General features: G+C 36.2%; 1 protein-coding gene across 4 annotated transcripts in view; it reads left to right on the top strand.

Annotated features, from left to right (window-relative positions):
• NCKAP1 (NCK associated protein 1) overlaps positions 1-16,565 on the top strand; it is a 61,324-nt gene that overhangs the window by 25,084 nt on the left and 19,675 nt on the right. For all 4 annotated transcript variants that reach the window (XM_055718206.1, XM_055718208.1, XM_055718207.1 and 1 more), the window contains 15 exons: positions 1,867-2,004; positions 2,742-2,790; positions 3,264-3,420; positions 4,006-4,062; positions 4,590-4,686; positions 4,877-4,983; positions 6,102-6,234; positions 7,740-7,821; positions 8,260-8,318; positions 9,088-9,233; positions 9,745-9,877; positions 11,472-11,591; positions 11,886-12,025; positions 13,264-13,395; positions 16,055-16,273. In XM_055718206.1, the coding sequence (XP_055574181.1) occupies positions 1,867-2,004; positions 2,742-2,790; positions 3,264-3,420; positions 4,006-4,062; positions 4,590-4,686; positions 4,877-4,983; positions 6,102-6,234; positions 7,740-7,821; positions 8,260-8,318; positions 9,088-9,233; positions 9,745-9,877; positions 11,472-11,591; positions 11,886-12,025; positions 13,264-13,395; positions 16,055-16,273 (1,769 nt within the window). The remainder of the gene's footprint in view (positions 1-1,866; positions 2,005-2,741; positions 2,791-3,263; positions 3,421-4,005; positions 4,063-4,589; positions 4,687-4,876; positions 4,984-6,101; positions 6,235-7,739; positions 7,822-8,259; positions 8,319-9,087; positions 9,234-9,744; positions 9,878-11,471; positions 11,592-11,885; positions 12,026-13,263; positions 13,396-16,054; positions 16,274-16,565) is intronic.

Genomic DNA, 16,565 nt, shown 5'->3' with positions numbered 1-16,565 from the left:
CTGTTTCTGTGAAACGAGTTTTTTGCTGGTTTACCATCCTAGATTAATGTGTTTTTTCTATTTTGTAACCTGAGGGTTTTTGCTTTGGATTGTCCTTACACTGGGGATCCTGGAGGTCACCGCTGTCTCTTCACTAACAGCTCCTATACTCAAAAGCTGACATTGTGTACCCTGCTCAGTTGACTTCACTAAGTTAAATGACCCCAATTCCTTTAGCATTATCTGTACAAATGTTTTTAAGCTTGCATTCTTACACAGCTGGTTGTGCTGCAGTTTTGTGACGATTTATCAAGGCTGTGTTTTCATAGGATACCTTGGAAAAGTGACAGAAGCCTCACCAAAGTCAGCGTAGATCCTGTTTTATCAATTCCAGCTTGTCCACGAGGCTTGCTACTCTGTCAAAGGAAGCTAGATTTGTTTGATCAGTATTGACCAACTGTTACTTTTAAAGGTGTTAATTTCTAGCTGCTTGCAAATTGATTACCTAACAACTTATTTTGGAATCTTTGGCAGGAGTTTTAACTTAAATACTAAGTTATTGCCTAAAGTTTCTAAGGTTTGGGGTTCTTTTTTCTTCCTATTTTGAAGTCTAGGTACTGGTTGTGTTTTCCTTCTCTAGTCCTCTTGAGATTTTTCTTGTTTTCCTTAAACATTTTAAGGTAGTCACTAAAAGTTCAGAGAGTTTTCCAGCTATTTCACTAAGTTCTCTGAAGTTGAACTGGTTTTGAATACTTCTCATTTGTCTAAATAATCTGTAATCTTACTTTTTTCTTACACTTCCCTCTGCATGATTCCTGTTTTGTTAAGATTTATTTAGCTAAGGAACCCATTTGCAATTTATGTTTTCTCGTGCACATCTTCGTAAAGATGCTTTACTTTTCAGTATTACTTTTGTTCATGCACTTGTATTGCATAGCACGCCAGTCCTTTCCCGTGAAACATTTTGTAAAGCCATTTTTTGGTCTGATTTTTGCTGTTCTGCTTACTCTATACAAGAGGTATAAATTGGGGTCAGGCATCCCTTCAGGCGCCGTGCTACAGAAGCACGCACTTAGGTTGTACTCTCATGGAACTGCACACTTAAGTTGTCCTTTCATCATCTCACTGCTTTGAAGTAAACCTGACAGTAGTTTAATCCTTTAAATTAGCTCCAGCAGATGGGGTGGGTTTCCCCCCCCCAGCCCCGACTGACCTTCTTTGCTGGCATAATGCTTAAACTTGGCTCTCTGAGGACTCATACAAGCACCAATATTGATGCAAGAGAGAGGGAAAAGGCGTAGGACCACACTTACTCAGATAAGCTTTATCTGCTGTGAAGATGCTCCTGTGGACAGTAGCTGCTCAAAATAATTATAATTTGTTAACAAAGAGGGAAGGACATATGAAGGACTAAATAAAGTAGCAGAGAAGGAAACAATGCAATAATTGGGGTGCTTGACTAAATAGTGAACAACTTCCAGTTGTACGTGACAGATTTGTAGTCCCCTATTGATTTTTTTCATGTCCTCTAATTCTGAACTCAGAAATTCTATAACTCTGATTAAAAATTAAAAAAAATAATAATCAAACCTTCCTGCTTCTCTCTGTTCTTCCCTTACCCTGAAATAGTCTTTATATGTGAAATAAACTAGATGCAGTGGGTTTTAATCTCAAGTTTAATTTCAGGACTAGTTCAGTAAAATGTCTTGATTATTGTTAGTAATCATACTGAGAAGATAGCACTACTGGTAAAATAGTACTTAGTGTCTCTTGTGCCTGGAGTATGGCAGTGTCAATATACAGCTCACAAAATGAGGTAAAGAACTTGCATATTTATCCAAGACTGAGCCTTGACATATTCAAACTAATAATTGATCTCCTTTTTAGTCCCTTTCAGATGCTCTGATTTCACTCCAGATGGTCTATCCTCGAAGAAATCTCTCAGCTGACCAGTGGAGAAACGCACAACTACTGAGCCTTATCAGTGCCCCCAGTACAATGCTTAATCCTGCACAGTCTGACACAGTATGGTCTTTTAATTTGTGTTACATGATAAAGTTAAGCAAAGTTTTCCATAAAATAATGTGGGGGGTGTCATTTTCTGTTTGATTACCTTTATGTGGCTTTTAATCAGAGAAGTAAATAGTCTGGTTAGGAGAGCTGAATAGTTCAGTACAGGGGAAGAGCTTTCTTGCGTTAATTAAAGCTTCTCTTGTGTTAGCTCATGCCTTCGTTTCCAGTATTTAATAGCCAAAAGATGAAGAGAAGCAATGTTAACTTCTGCAGTGTAGAAGGAAGGGGTCCTGCATAATCTCAGATGTTTATGGGCCAACAGACCAAAAATCAGAACTGATACTTTCTTTAAAACCTTTACTGTTTGCATTTGCTACCTGAGTTGTGATATGAATGGTCATCTTTCTGAACAAAATTCAAGCATTAACAGCTGTCCGGTTGTGGATAGTATATGTCAAAAGCCTTTTGTTCTTAAATATTCTTAAATACAATGTTTGTGAAGCTAAACATTTTGTTAAAATTTGTTCACTGTTTTGTTCAAGGTATTGGAGGGTATGGAAGCTGATTTAATGTTCAAACCATCCATTTCCAAAGGGATTAAGCAGTGCTCTGTTAGTAACCAGCAGCAGTCTTCCATGATTCCTCAGCATTTAAGGCTTTATTTCTCTCGTTTTCTAAAGAGTACTTCTCATGAAATGTATTGTCTTTTATATAATAAGTTTGCTACAAATTACTGTTTTTTCCAACAGATGCCATGTGAATACCTCTCACTGGATGCAATGGAAAAATGGATCATTTGTGAGTAAAAATTGGCTCATGGTTGTATTTAAAAAAAAAAAAAGTTAACATTTGAAGGATTACTTACTTTTCTGTACTGTTCAAAAGCTGTTGTATTCATATCAGATTATAGGGAACTTGATTAAATCTCATTTGTACGTATCAGTGAAGTTAGAATTCAATGCATACTGCTAGAATGGAGTTTGTCAGCAATTTATTCCAGACTTTGACTAAAACTGAGGGCTTGAGTAATTCTAATGAAAATAGCAGCATAGTATCAGCATTAAATAATTCATGTTACAAAAATATTACAACAATACCTCCACCAGAAGAGTGTGGGTTATTTTTTATATGAAAAATGCTGTTATCCATTAAACAGTTTGTTAATGAATTATTTGAGCTATTTAAGAGAAAATGCTTTATAATCTCACTGTTCTTTTACTGTCTTTGTGCATCTGCTTTGTGACATCCATCATCAATGTGAACTTTTGAAGTTGGATTTATTTTGTGCCATGGAATCCTAAATAGTGATGCTACAGCTTTGAACCTTTGGAAACTTGCACTTCAAAGCAGCTCTTGCTTGGCTCTGTTTCGAGATGAAGTATTCCATATTCACAAAGCTGCAGAAGACCTGTTTGTAAACATACGAGGGTAAGTTTTCATTCTCTTTTTCTCCTTTCAGAACCTCTTGGTTGTTTTGAAAATGTTACTTCTACTTCATGTAAGTTTTGCTTAAGGATGGTCAGTACACGAACGTTTTTGCGTAGTAACTCGACAGTTTCTTTAACGCGTAACTTTCAGGAGCCTGATTTCATAACCATCATGCCTTTTTTTATCTTTGTTCTGGAAAAGTCTGGTGAATCAGTCTCTGAAATGGCAAAAGTTAAAATAAACGATTGCACCCGCAAATCTTAATCTAGTGGAGAGAAATGATGCTGTGAATGTAGAGTTTGCTTGAAAAATTGCATCTGTCTGCCACTGTTTCTGCAGTATATCGTATGAAAACTCAGAGAAACAAAGTGGAGACCTTTATCAGTGAACACCGGGAGCACTTCAGTAGAGGGTATTTTTGGTTTGGGTATCCAGTTTTGGCGTTTAGCTCTGATAAGGGAAATAAGTCTTGTGTGAGCTTTTTGCTGTATCCTGCTTGCTGTGGCAGTGCAGTTCCTCTCAAGTCCCACTCTGCTGTTCCTAAATTGATACTTACTACCATATTGGATTGTTTTTTACTTGTAGCTACAACAAGCGTATTAATGACATCAGAGAGTGCAAAGAAGCTGCTGTTTCACATGCGTAAGTGCCTTACACAGTTTTACTGACACTTTAGTGTTGGTTTTCCGAAGTTATAAAGAAGGTAGAAACAGCATTTGTTGAATGCTGAACTAGTTGTGCATTTTGAAGCGAGATGATGTAGCAATTGTTCTTTTAAATCTGAAATTGCTTAATTCCATTATCAACTTAACTTCCAAGTTTTAGATTATTTTCTTATGTTATCAGGATGGAAGCATTTAGTTTATTTGCCCTTTATTTTTCTCTAATTAATGTGAATGCAAATAACATAGAAATGTTTTAGTGGAGTCAAGTGCACAGTATAGAGCAGGGACAGAGAGAGAACTTGGGTTTGAATTGAACCCTACTTCAGTAATATACAGCATTGGTGGTGGGGATGCTAACTTTAATTGAACCACATCCTTTGAAATACTGAACTTTTGAAGCTGGCATGGTACGAGCTGCCTGTGCTAGGGCTTAAATAGTTGGGAAAATCAAATGTTCTGTCCTTAGCCCAGTGAGTGATGTCTCAGTTTGTTGTTTTGATGCAGCGGTTCAATGCATAGAGAGAGACGCAAGTTTTTACGTTCTGCACTCAAAGAACTGGCTACTGTCCTGTCTGATCAGCCAGGCCTGTTGGGTCCCAAGGTAATTATGGTTCTTGTGATTTGTGTTTATGCAATCTTAGAATGTGTTTCTCAGTGATAGTATGACATTCAGTTTGTTTGAGGGAAAAAAACCCCACTCTTAGAGAGAAAACCTACTTAGATTTTAAGATTTGTTGTTAGAGACTAGTTGCCTCTTAGTGGGCACAAGCTAACTGTTGTATCTTTTTCAGGCACTTTTTGTATTTATGGCATTATCCTTTGCTCGTGATGAAATTATTTGGCTTCTTCGTCATGCAGATAATATGCCAAAGAAGAGTGCAGATGATTTCATAGATAAGTATGTTAATTTTTACTGTGATATCTTAAATATTTATGAGAATCTCACAGACAAAATGCATTTGAAGGCAAGGGAACCTCATAAAAAGGTGGCTATATAGAAGAGCTGGGACTGCTCAGAAAATCTTTACCTGGGTCTGTTAAGCTTCCCATCAAAACATAGTAGTATTGTGTTAGAAATGGGAGCACATCAGTGAAAATTGGTTTTCTGCAGAAAATTTCAAAAACAAAAATATTTTGTAAAATTTTTATGCATTTTTTCCCTTCGAATAAGCAAAAATAAAGCTTTCTTGTGTCTTCAGCGTTACTGATTTTTGCATTGAGCAAATCCATGGTGGGGAGAAGGAAACTGTCAAAAAGCTTGATTTTTTCATTTGTAGAATGTTGCTTGTGTTGTAGCAAAACTGTCTTTTCAATTGGGTAAGGTTTGTTTATATAATACAGCATTAGTTCATAATAAACAGAAGGTAAAAAGTGGGATTACGAGTGTGGGTGGATAGGCAGAAGACCATGAGTTGTCTTTGAGTTGTTTTCAAGATTACTGAACACAAGACTGAACTGAAAGTCTGTATATTGACTGCAGGAGTTCAAACAACTGACATTGTTGTCACAAGGCCATTTCTACAGCTGGAGTAGGAAAACCTTGGGTTTTCTTCACTGAGTTTAAGTGCTGGGGAGGGATGGAGGTCCCAGAGCCTCTCTGAAACAACCTGTGCAAGTATTTAACCATCCTCATGGTTTAAGAAAACAGTATAGAAAAGCAGTTATTACAGTTGTATTTTTCAGATTTAAACACTTGGAGGAAAAACATTTTTTCAAATTGAGCATTATAGAAGGGCTTCTTACACTTAAGCGAATGCTTACAGAAACCTTTGAGGATTACTGTGATGATGTCCTGCTAACTTCTGTTGAGTGGATTTTACCTTGCAGAGAAAATAACCAGCGTAGACTAATTTATAATGAGAACAAATACTTTCATACAAAAATTACCTATTAATAATAGTTTTAAAAGCAAGGTATAGGAGGAAGTCCCCTTGAGAAGCATTCCGCTGATAGAAATCGGGTTTAATATTTTGGATGCTTCACATCTGTGAGCTTTTCCTTGTCTTCTTTGCCTAGACACATAGCCGAGCTAATATTCTACATGGAGGAGCTCAGAGCACATGTGCGAAAATACGGACCAGTGATGCAGAGATACTATGTACAGTATCTCTCTGGCTTTGATGCAGTGGTCTTAAATGAGCTTGTTCAGGTATGGCAAGGCTGTGGGTTTTGGGTTTTCAAACGCAGACTTTAAAAAGGGCTTGTTGTCCAAAATGATTTCATGAAGCGTGTCCTGGCTTATGGATTTTGATGAACATTATGGAATACGTTACTGTTTAATTCTGGGATTTCGAGTTGTACTTCTGGTTCCTAAATGAATACTTATTAAGCAGTGTTATGTTTAGAGACAATGAAACAGGTACTGCCACTGAAGGAGTATTGTAGAAACTTTTTCTTACTTGGCCTGACAAAGAGATGATAGGCTTCCTGAGCTGTTTTGGTTTTATTTCCTAGTGACCACTAGATGGAGTGCAAATTTTGTGGCTAGGTCAGCTACTCAAACCTGACAAGTTTGTACTGCAAGCTTTTTTGTTGTGTTCAAAAATTAATTTCAGACTTCAAGCATTATATCAATTGCCAGAAGGTGGAACTTATGTACTCTACTATCTACTTAAACAAACTATTTGAACAGTTTAAATACCAGTTTGTATTACTGTCTAAATTATTAAATGTAATGGAATCCTTGGGTTTACTTGCAATACCAAAATATCTGTATTTGGGGTTTTTTTGCTTATAACTCAAAAAAAAAAAATCACGAAAAAAAATCTGTTAACCTGTAAGTATACAGAGTGACAGAATTAAATATTTTTTACACTTGTTACTCATACCTGGGAAATTACTTCCTAGATTCAGTGAATGGCTTCTAAATGCTGTACAAGTGGCACAAGCATCCTGTGTTTAGCTAGGATAATCCTGAGGATCAAACTGTGAAATGAAGAAAAAATAATTGGCTTGAATTTTAGCTGTACTTAATTCATAATGGGTATCAAGCACAGGACAAATGATTGAGTGATAATTTGGATTTTTCAGCCTTTAGGTTAAAAAGTCAGTCACAGCTGGGATTATGAGAAATTTCTGTATCGTGTTGTTTTAATAGAAATATGACTTTACTAGTTGCTGAAACTACTTTTTCATGACCTTGCATTTTGTAAAAATGGAAAACTTATTAGCTCATCTTTCAGGTGGTATTAATTGTTGAAATCAATGTTAGTAAAAAAAACTGTTGAGAAAGTTTTGAGATGCTGATGCAGGCTCTGTTAAATCCTGCCATGGGCATATTTTATTTGCAGACAGGTTAGGTGGCTGGAGAGGTTCAGAAAAATGTTTGGTGCCTGATGTTTAAGAGCAAAATGTTTGTTGTCCATTTTGTAAATGACTACAACCTGAAAATGCATGGGCACGTTTACTGACAGATTTTTCTGTTTTGAGCAGATGTTGGTTTGTAAGCAAGCTTTTCTAGATATTTGTCATCAACCAATGAATTAAAAAGTGAAAGCTGAAAGCTGTTAAATAGCACTGTTTGAAATATGTTAATGATTAAGCTACCCTGTGTAAGTTCTCGTACATTTCAGACTATAGCTGATAATTTGGGCATGGGTATTGACACTGTCTCATAAACCAAGTTTGAAATAATAGCAATGTTATTTATTTTAGAATCTTTCAGTTTGCCCAGAGGATGAATCAATCATCATGTCCTCTTTTGTAAACACAATGACTTCACTAAGTGTGAAACAAGGTAAGTTTAAATGAATTTGGGAAAACAGTAACAGAATGGCAGATACCTCTTCATCACTTTGATTCATGCAATCAGTAAAAGCAGATAATTTGCCTAAACTGAATTTGTTCCCTTGTTTCTTTTTGGTTATGGTACCTGCTTCTTGTTGTGTGTCCCTTTTCTAGGGCAGCTCTATGTAGATAGAGCTTTTTGAAGAATGCTCTTGGGAGGTAATCCTGCCTTTTAATTTAGAAAGCATATTACACGTATTTTCATCTAGATATTTTAATTTCTATCAGCGTGACTGTGTTGGATTGAAATACTTAGGTAGAAGCATGAAGTTCAGTACCGAAGTAATTCTTGAGTACTTTGGGTTTTTTTAGAATGTCTGACATAGTATATCTGAATTTATAGTTGTTTACCTAAAGGTTTTATGTTCTGTATTTTTCCCTGATGCAGTTGAAGATGGAGAGGTATTTGACTTCAGAGGAATGAGATTAGATTGGTTTAGATTGCAGGTAAGACTTTGTAAATATATGTGACAATTCACTAACTTAAACCCCAAATGTTTCATAAATTACTGCACTTCTAGATTACTCTCACGCTGCAAGTGGATAACAGGCTATCGTACAGTAACCTACTCTCTTAAAATCAAACGCTTAAGCAGATAATTTGCTACACTTTAATGTAATTTTGTCTGCATTGCATACTTTTTGCATATCATTCTTTGGGGTGTTTATAATGGTTCGGAAATAGAATGTGTTGAGGATGAGCAGTTTGCTGGCAGCTGTGCGCTGTATGGAGTGTGATTCAGTCTGCCCAGCCAGGGGAAGGTAAGAGACTGTGAGAAAATAACATTCAGTTAGATTGCTCCTGTGCTTGCAGTAACAGTATCTTCAATTAATAAAGGGGGAGGTACTGTTTAGACTGTAAATGAATTGTTTCAAGATCAGATAGCATGTAATTTTGGTATTTTCAGAACACACAAGTCTCTTTCTTGCTTTCCAAAATCTGATTGTTAAAGTAGGGGTTCACAAGTGCACATTTGTGTTTTGTCAGTACATTTGTTCTACGGTTTATCTGTGAATTCAAGTGACATTTGGAGACTTTGTGGAGAGGCAGTTTACTTAAGTTATAGCAGAAAGATAAAATAGTCTATCCATGGTCTTAAGTACACAGGCAACTTGTGCATAGCGTAATCGGTATCTTAACATTTGTATTGGGCAGTAGTAATGGAATTTACAAAAAAGCGGCTGTAGATATAACAATTTTCTTGTGTCTTTCCAGGCCTACACCAGTGTTTCTAAAGCTTCACTTAGTCTTGCAGACCATAGAGAACTAGGAAAAATGATGAACACAATCATTTTCCACACAAAGATGGTGGATTCTTTAGTGGAGATGTTGGTTGAAACCTCAGATCTTTCTATATTTTGGTATGTTACTAACCTGACTGTAGAAGCTTTTTGGTTGGTTTGTCCTTGGAAGCGTAATTTTTAAATAGCAAAAGCTTTTTATTATTTATTGTTTGGTTGGTCCTTGAAAGTCTAATTTTTAAATAGCAAACTCTGTAGGAAGATAGAACAGTGGGAGAATCAATTAGTTTCATCAGAATTAGTTTGATAAAAGTATTTCTGAAGATCTGTCAGGAGAGATTCTTCAGGCAGTCACATAAATGATCTGGGGTCATTTGCAGATTTTGCTTTAATACTGTTCTGAAAAAGGTGCAAGTTTTTGCAGTGGCACACATCAGAATAAAAATACGATAATAGAGAGATGCAAATAAAATGCATAAGAAGCAAATGCAGAAACCAAACTTCTTTGAAAGCATGGTGCAGTTTTTGGTATAACTACAAATCTGACGCTAATACCACATTTGAATTGTGTGAAGTAGACTTTATTTGCAGCAAAATTATGTGTTCCATCTAAATGTCTATTTCTGATCAGTTTTTATAGTCGTGCTTTTGAGAAGATGTTTCAGCAGTGTTTGGAGCTTCCCTCTCAATCAAGATACTCGATTGCATTCCCACTGCTTTGTACTCATTTTATGAGCTGTACACATGAGCTGTGCCCAGAAGAGGTAATTTTTAAATATATTGTCTTAGTTATTTTCATATCTCATTTAAAGTAGGGAGGACTGGAGCTGAACACCACAAGAAGGCAATATAAGGTTGAGGCAGGAGAGCCTGGTAAAAAGGGAAGCAAAACAAGTGGATACCTTCTTATGTGATTCTTCACCCATGGATCTCAAAAACCTTTTCTGAAATGAGCAAGCATTATCACCTTTGCTTGAATGATCATTAGCAAACTCATGTGCAAAGGTTAGATGACTCTTCTGGGGTCGTTTAGGCTTAGATGCTAATAAACCCCATACGTCTGTTAAAACAGTGTTGTTTTCAAATGGTCTATAAACTCGTCGTTAGAAAAAGGAAATAGGAAGTTGGGAGTTCTCTATGGTTTGTTATAAATAGGGTTTATTCAGTAAGAATTTTTTTTTTAAAAGAAGATCTTAAATGAAATGGACGCTTTGTTAAAGGAAGTAGTTTGATTCTGAGGAAATTCTATTTTTTATTGTAATGAAATAGATCCTTCAGACCATTTCCTGTATGTCCACTGGAATTACTCTGGGGGTTAACTTGGCCAGTTTTGTATAGCGCTCATGAAAGTGTATTTTCATTCTTAACAGTGCTCATCTGAAACAATGAGATGAATAAGATCTATAGTAATACGCACGATGTGGGTTTTTCTTATTTAAACATTAAATCCTTTTCTGCTATACTTCCATCTTGATGTATGTCTATCATTATTTTCCATGTATACTTTGCTTTAAACAGTTGCAAAGTATTTATACTAGACAACCATTTAAAAGTTTACAGGAAAGCTTCCCTTCAGGACAAGAGATGTCTTTCAGAACAATTATAGTAACAGTGAGGAGTCAGTAGCCAAAGTCCACTGTACACTAGTTACTGTGAATTCAGCTGCAGCAAGCACAATTTGCTACATCCAGCAGAACTCTGAATTCAATATCTGAATTGTATGACTTAGTAATTATTATCATTTTGGAAAAATAATCCTCACTGTGCTGTGTACAATGTGTGGTAGTGTGGCTGTTGGAAAATAAACATTAGTGGTGAAAGAAGGATTTCAGTGGGACAGAGGCTGTGCTTGTGCAGATCTAGTGACAAAGGACCTGAATCCAGAAATTAATGCAGCAGGGCTTCATTACTGGCTTTTTGCAGTGTATGAAGGACGCTGTTCTTTCTCTATAGTTTGAGCTGCATGCTTTTTTTCTCCTTGATTTAGTATTTGGTACAAATTAATGAAGAGGAGATTCACAGAAACTTTGAGTATTGGACACGTTAAAGGGGATTTGGTCCAAAATTAAGCATGAAAACCTACTTTTAAAAACCTTTTTGCCTCCTACAGAAAATGTTTTGCAAATTGTAGTAAGCAAAAATTTTTTAATGATGATGTGCCATGTCACTGACTTCGGGGGGGGGGGTGTGTGTGGGAACAACCCTGAAGCTGGTATTATTGAGGACTAACTGATTTATTTCTCACACCCTAATTACATGATTAGGTGAACTGCTGTCTGCAGTACCTTGTGTCTTCTGTGAATATTGTAGGACTATGGGAAACTGAAAATCAGACTTCTTTTTTTTCTTCTTCAACAGAGACATCATATTGGAGATCGTAGTCTTTCCTTGTGTAACATGTTCTTGGATGAAATGGCTAAGCAAGCTCGAAATCTTATCACAGACATTTGCACAGAACAGTGTACACTGAGTGATCAGGTGAGTGTTGTGTCTGTTTTAATTGGCCTTCAAGATTCTTTCTGTTCAACTTTCTGAATATTTATGGTTCTATTTACCGTTCACTTTATTTTTCTGTTCTCGAGTATTTTTCTGTTTATAAAATGGAAGGTGATTGAGGGAAAACTTTTTGATAGTAAAACCTTGTAGTTAGTAGTCAAAGGAAGAGCGTGTTACTTCTGTGATGGTCTCCACTTGGACCATAAGCTTGTTTTATCTCATAGCTGCTAGAAAGTTGTATTTTAATTTGGAGGGACTGTTTCTTTTTCTTACTAGTTGCTGCCAAAGCATTGTGCCAAAACCATCAGTCAAGCAGTGAACAAAAAGTCAAAGAAACAGACTGGAAAGAAAGGAGAACCTGAAAGGGAGAAACCAGGAGTAGAAAGCATGAGGAAAAACAGATTGGTTGTGACAAAGTAAGCCGCCTCTTCTGTTCCTTTCACCTTGAATCCCAAGTCAAAACATGTGTTGTACATATTGAATGCTGCTTGCTTAATTTATTTGAGTAGGTTTAATTGACTGTAAACACAACAGCTTTGTAGTTTGTGAGCGTATGATGCTCCTGTAGCTTGTATAGAGACTGAATTCTGTTACATAGAGCAATAGGAGGAACATATATGTCTTGAATTTATGCCCTTTGCCATTTCCTTTCTGAGCAGAAAGAATCCCTGTGCTGCAGCTAGGTTTCCTGTATAGTCATAGTAATTGTTGTGGAAGTGAGGGTCCAAGGAGTGGATGCTATCTTCGATTCTGCCTTGCTTTAACACTTAACTAGGTAAAGTACAGGCTGGGCTGGAAGTTCTTGCTGCCAAAAGGCTGTTTGCTGTCTTCAGCTCCTGGGATGGAGTTGAGGGTCCAGTGCCTGTACTAGCTGGGGAAGGTTTCCTTGCTGGTGGCTATAGAAAAACTGAAAACACCAGCAAAGCGGTAACAAACCCAACAAACCCAACAGAAAGTGAAGAGGAGATTAATAAATACTGGTGTGTAAGAGATAATAGGGGAGGAAAAGGTAGGAGATAATTTGTTAGGATGGTTCGGAGGACAAGATGGTAGAGTGATAAAAGTATGACGAGGAAGGAAGCAAAGGAAAGGAAACAATAAATGGTTAGTGTTGTGGCTGGGAGTACCTAAACACACACGCTGCTGAAGGGGAAGTGGTTTTGCTGCAGTTGCAACAACCAAACATCAGAGAACGGTAAAGATTAAAGAAGTTGAGAGAAAAGAACTTGTAGCTTAAGATTCCCTCCCCTAATATTTTTTAAACTTTTAGTACCAGCTAGTAGCAAACATTACAAGTATTGCTTAGTTTGGGGGGGTGGGGGGGGAAGCTTAATAATAGACTGTTCTTTTTGAGGGAAAATTATATGTATTTTAATGTATTATGTATATAAAAAAAAAGTGTATATATCTCACATAGCTGTATGTGGTGCAGATCAGTAGGCAGTTGTAGGATGTGTTCTTGCCCGAAATACTGGTTTTCAAATAAGCTAGAAAACTTTTTTTGATAAAAGTCTCAAAGCAGAAAAATATAATGAAAGGAAGAGTTAGAGCTGTACCTGCTCTTGAGGTGTCTGCCATCCAGCGTGTGCTTTCTATGATAAATACATTGTTACATTAAATATTTTTCTCAATTTCTTGTTGCCTGTTCTTAAAGCCTGGACAAACTGCACACTGCACTTTCTGAGCTCTGCTTCTCAATCAATTACGTACCAAACATGGTGGTTTGGGAACACACATTTACCCCAAGAGAATATTTAACGTCTCACCTGGAAATCCGCTTTACCAAGTAAGAAATACTGTAAGGTCTTCATATACAAGATAAGTCTTTGCTGATTTGGTGTTGGAAGCATTGTATACTTATTACATAAAGCTAGTTTTTAAAGGTGGATTGCAAAACTCGTAAGTCATGACAGTGACTAAAATGACAAGTAAGTTACGTGTGCAGGCATACACAGTTGTTAGTTCCTATTTTAAAACAAAATATATTGAAATTCACATCACCTGTTTGACAGCCTGATCCTGCATTCCTAGTCCTGTGTATTTTGTAGGAGTTAGTGATGCCTACTTCTAGGCAGTTATGAAGACTGTCTTCCCACCATTCTTTTGCACAGTGCTGGATTGTTTCAAGTGTTTGAGTTTACTGGCTTGCTGGAAGGAAATCTAAAAATCTAGAACTCGAGACCTGACCAAGCCAACTGAGAAGATCCTACAGTTGCCCCTCCCCCTTTTTCTTAAAATAAAAAGTGTTGCCACTTAGTATTCCTGTCCTTACCTTGATCTTTCCGACATTATTTATAGAAATAGGCAAATGGCAGCTTCTGGAGAGGACTTCATACTAATGCGGCCAGCTATCCTAGTTGTATTTTATGCCAAGGATTACTAGTTACATATTTCAAGCAGTGTATAAAGACTTAATAAAGTTTTAATCATCAAGACATCTCGGGTCACTAGAGCACTCTGTCTTTCAAGTAAGACAAGGTGGCATAAAAATGAAGATAACTTCATGACTTTGCAAGTAGTCAGCTGTAATCTTCAAGTTTATGAATGTAGACCAGTGTTGGTTAGTTGTGCTTGCCTTTTTTTTTTTTTTTTTTTTTTTTTTTTTTTTTTTTGTGGATTGGGCTGAAGCCACAGGCAGATGACTTTAGGAGACTGCTTTCCTTTTTCTTGCCTCAGTAAAGAAATGAGAATTGTTAGCCAAACAGAATAAATGTTCTATTTACAATTGTTTTTCAGATATTTAAGTAGTGTTTCTTATAAAGGCTTGCAGGTTTTTTTTTTTCAATAAAGTGTTAGCGTGTCAGTGTTAGGAGTTTTTTTGTTTACTGTTCTAACGCGCAATTTCATGTATGATTGGACTGGAGCATATTATGCCACTTAATCTTGTAGTAATAGCAATTTCAAATTGATTTGAAAACAAAAGAGAGACTGCCTCAGAAGTAAACTTGTGAAAGTAGACTTACTTACACATTTTGAAGCAACATCAAAAAGTTACTTAAGTTCGTGTTCTTCAGAATGACTTGTCCTGTTCACCTCTGGTGAAGGTGGTAATTTACTAGTTTGTTTGTTTGTTTAGGGGGTGGGGTGTGTTTGGCTTTTTTTGTTTGGCTTTTGTTCTGCCTTTGAAAGTTAGATACCACTGAGCTTAGCTCTGGAAGTCTGAGACCATTATAAGCCTAAAATGAGGTATTTGTTTACTAAGATGACTTTGTTTATTTTAAGGACCCCCAATACAGTTTGCTTGAGAGTTTGGTTTTAGTGACATGCTGGGTAAAGTCCATGTCCATTTATGTTAAAAGGGAATATACAGTCCTTTGTGCAGTTCTGATATAAATTAAAAGCTAGCCTGATGTACAGAACATCTGTTATTAGAAGCCTGGTTTTATTTATAGTGAGAATTTGAACAAATCAAAGTATGTCCTGCGATTTCTTGACTTTTTGATTCAAGATAGAAATCACTGTGTCAGCTAAAGGGAGACTTGTTTTTCATTAAGATGATTCTTATTTATTTACTTAACATACACCCAAATTTTTAAACTTGTGTATACAAGTATAACTGAAGCTTACTTTCCAAATGATATAAAAGTATTTTGTTTTATCTACTTAAAAGATAATTGCTGAGAGGTGTTAGCTGTTGAAAGCAGAGCTTCTGGTAACTTTCTTGAAAAGTTATTTAAACAGTTAAAATGTAACTTAAAAAAAAGTATGCTTTAGGAAGCTGCCTGTATTGCAGAAGAGAGGAGATCTTTCACGATAACACTGAGATTTATTATTTTTTTTTTAATACTCTGAGCTGAGACAGAAGGAAGAGAGATTAAATGGTATGGTGTATGTCTTACAAAATTTATGCACCAAATACAGTAGGCATAGTTAATGTCACAAGGTAATCGGATGTGCTTTTACTCTCACACAGAGCAACACAAGGTAGACATTTTCCTTTGAATATTTTTGTTCATACTTAATTGTATGATTATTTTTTAACAGATACTTCAAACTAAAACTGACAGCAACTTTGGCCAAAGAATTTTTGCCTTAGTTAATATGCTTTGAGCACTCCAATACATCAATTGCTCTTGCATTTCACATAAGTTTTGTTTTAAAATACTAGTATTAGTTTATTTACCAAAGTAGTAGTTACATAAGTCTTCCACATTGTGAATTGCTCTTACATATTGGCGGGGGGGGAGCTTGATTTTAGAAATGCTTGGTGAGTGTTCTTACCATCTTGTAAAACTTTTGCTGGCACCAGGAGTACAGTTGTCTTCGGCATCTAGAACTATTTCTAAAAGCGCAGGTGCAGTATGTGCATTGATTAGAGTTTAATACCTGCACACTGGAGAAGTACTCATTGAAAAGCTTTAAATATACAATCATATTCATAGCTGCACCTTTGTTTAATTTACTAATAAATGCAATTTGTTTCCAATTTCTTTTGTTTCTAAAAGGTCAATTGTTGGGATGACTATGTATAATCAAGCAACACAAGAGATTGCAAAACCTTCAGAGCTGTTAACCAGTGTAAGAGCCTATATGACAGTCCTCCAATCAATAGAAAATTATGTACAGATTGACATTACACGAGTATTTAACAATGTTCTGCTTCAGCAAACCCAGCATTTAGATAGTCATGGTGAGCCAACCATTACCAGTCTGTACACAAATTGGTGAGTAATTATATGAACATTTGTTACGAGTTTTTAATACTAGTTTTATTTAATGAAAAATCTCGAATTGGGGAGGTGAAGCTGTTTGAAATTTTTCTGAAGTTTCTGACTTCACAAGTTTGCTTCTCCCAATACTTGTGAAATTCACTTTTTATGGGGGGAGGTGTAGAGTAAGATACAGATAACAGTTGAACTACGAAAGCAAAACTTTAGGCTTTGCTGTCACTTGTCACACAAGCATACTTCATCTGTATAGAGTATCTACAAATGTGTCTTTTAATTTAAAATTTTC

This window comes from Falco cherrug, chromosome 8, assembly GCF_023634085.1.
Source record: "Falco cherrug isolate bFalChe1 chromosome 8, bFalChe1.pri, whole genome shotgun sequence".
In the NCBI taxonomy this organism is placed as follows: Eukaryota; Metazoa; Chordata; class Aves; order Falconiformes; family Falconidae; genus Falco; species Falco cherrug.
The sequence above is the reverse complement of the archived record's forward strand: the minus strand, read 5'-3'. Positions and strand labels throughout refer to the sequence as shown.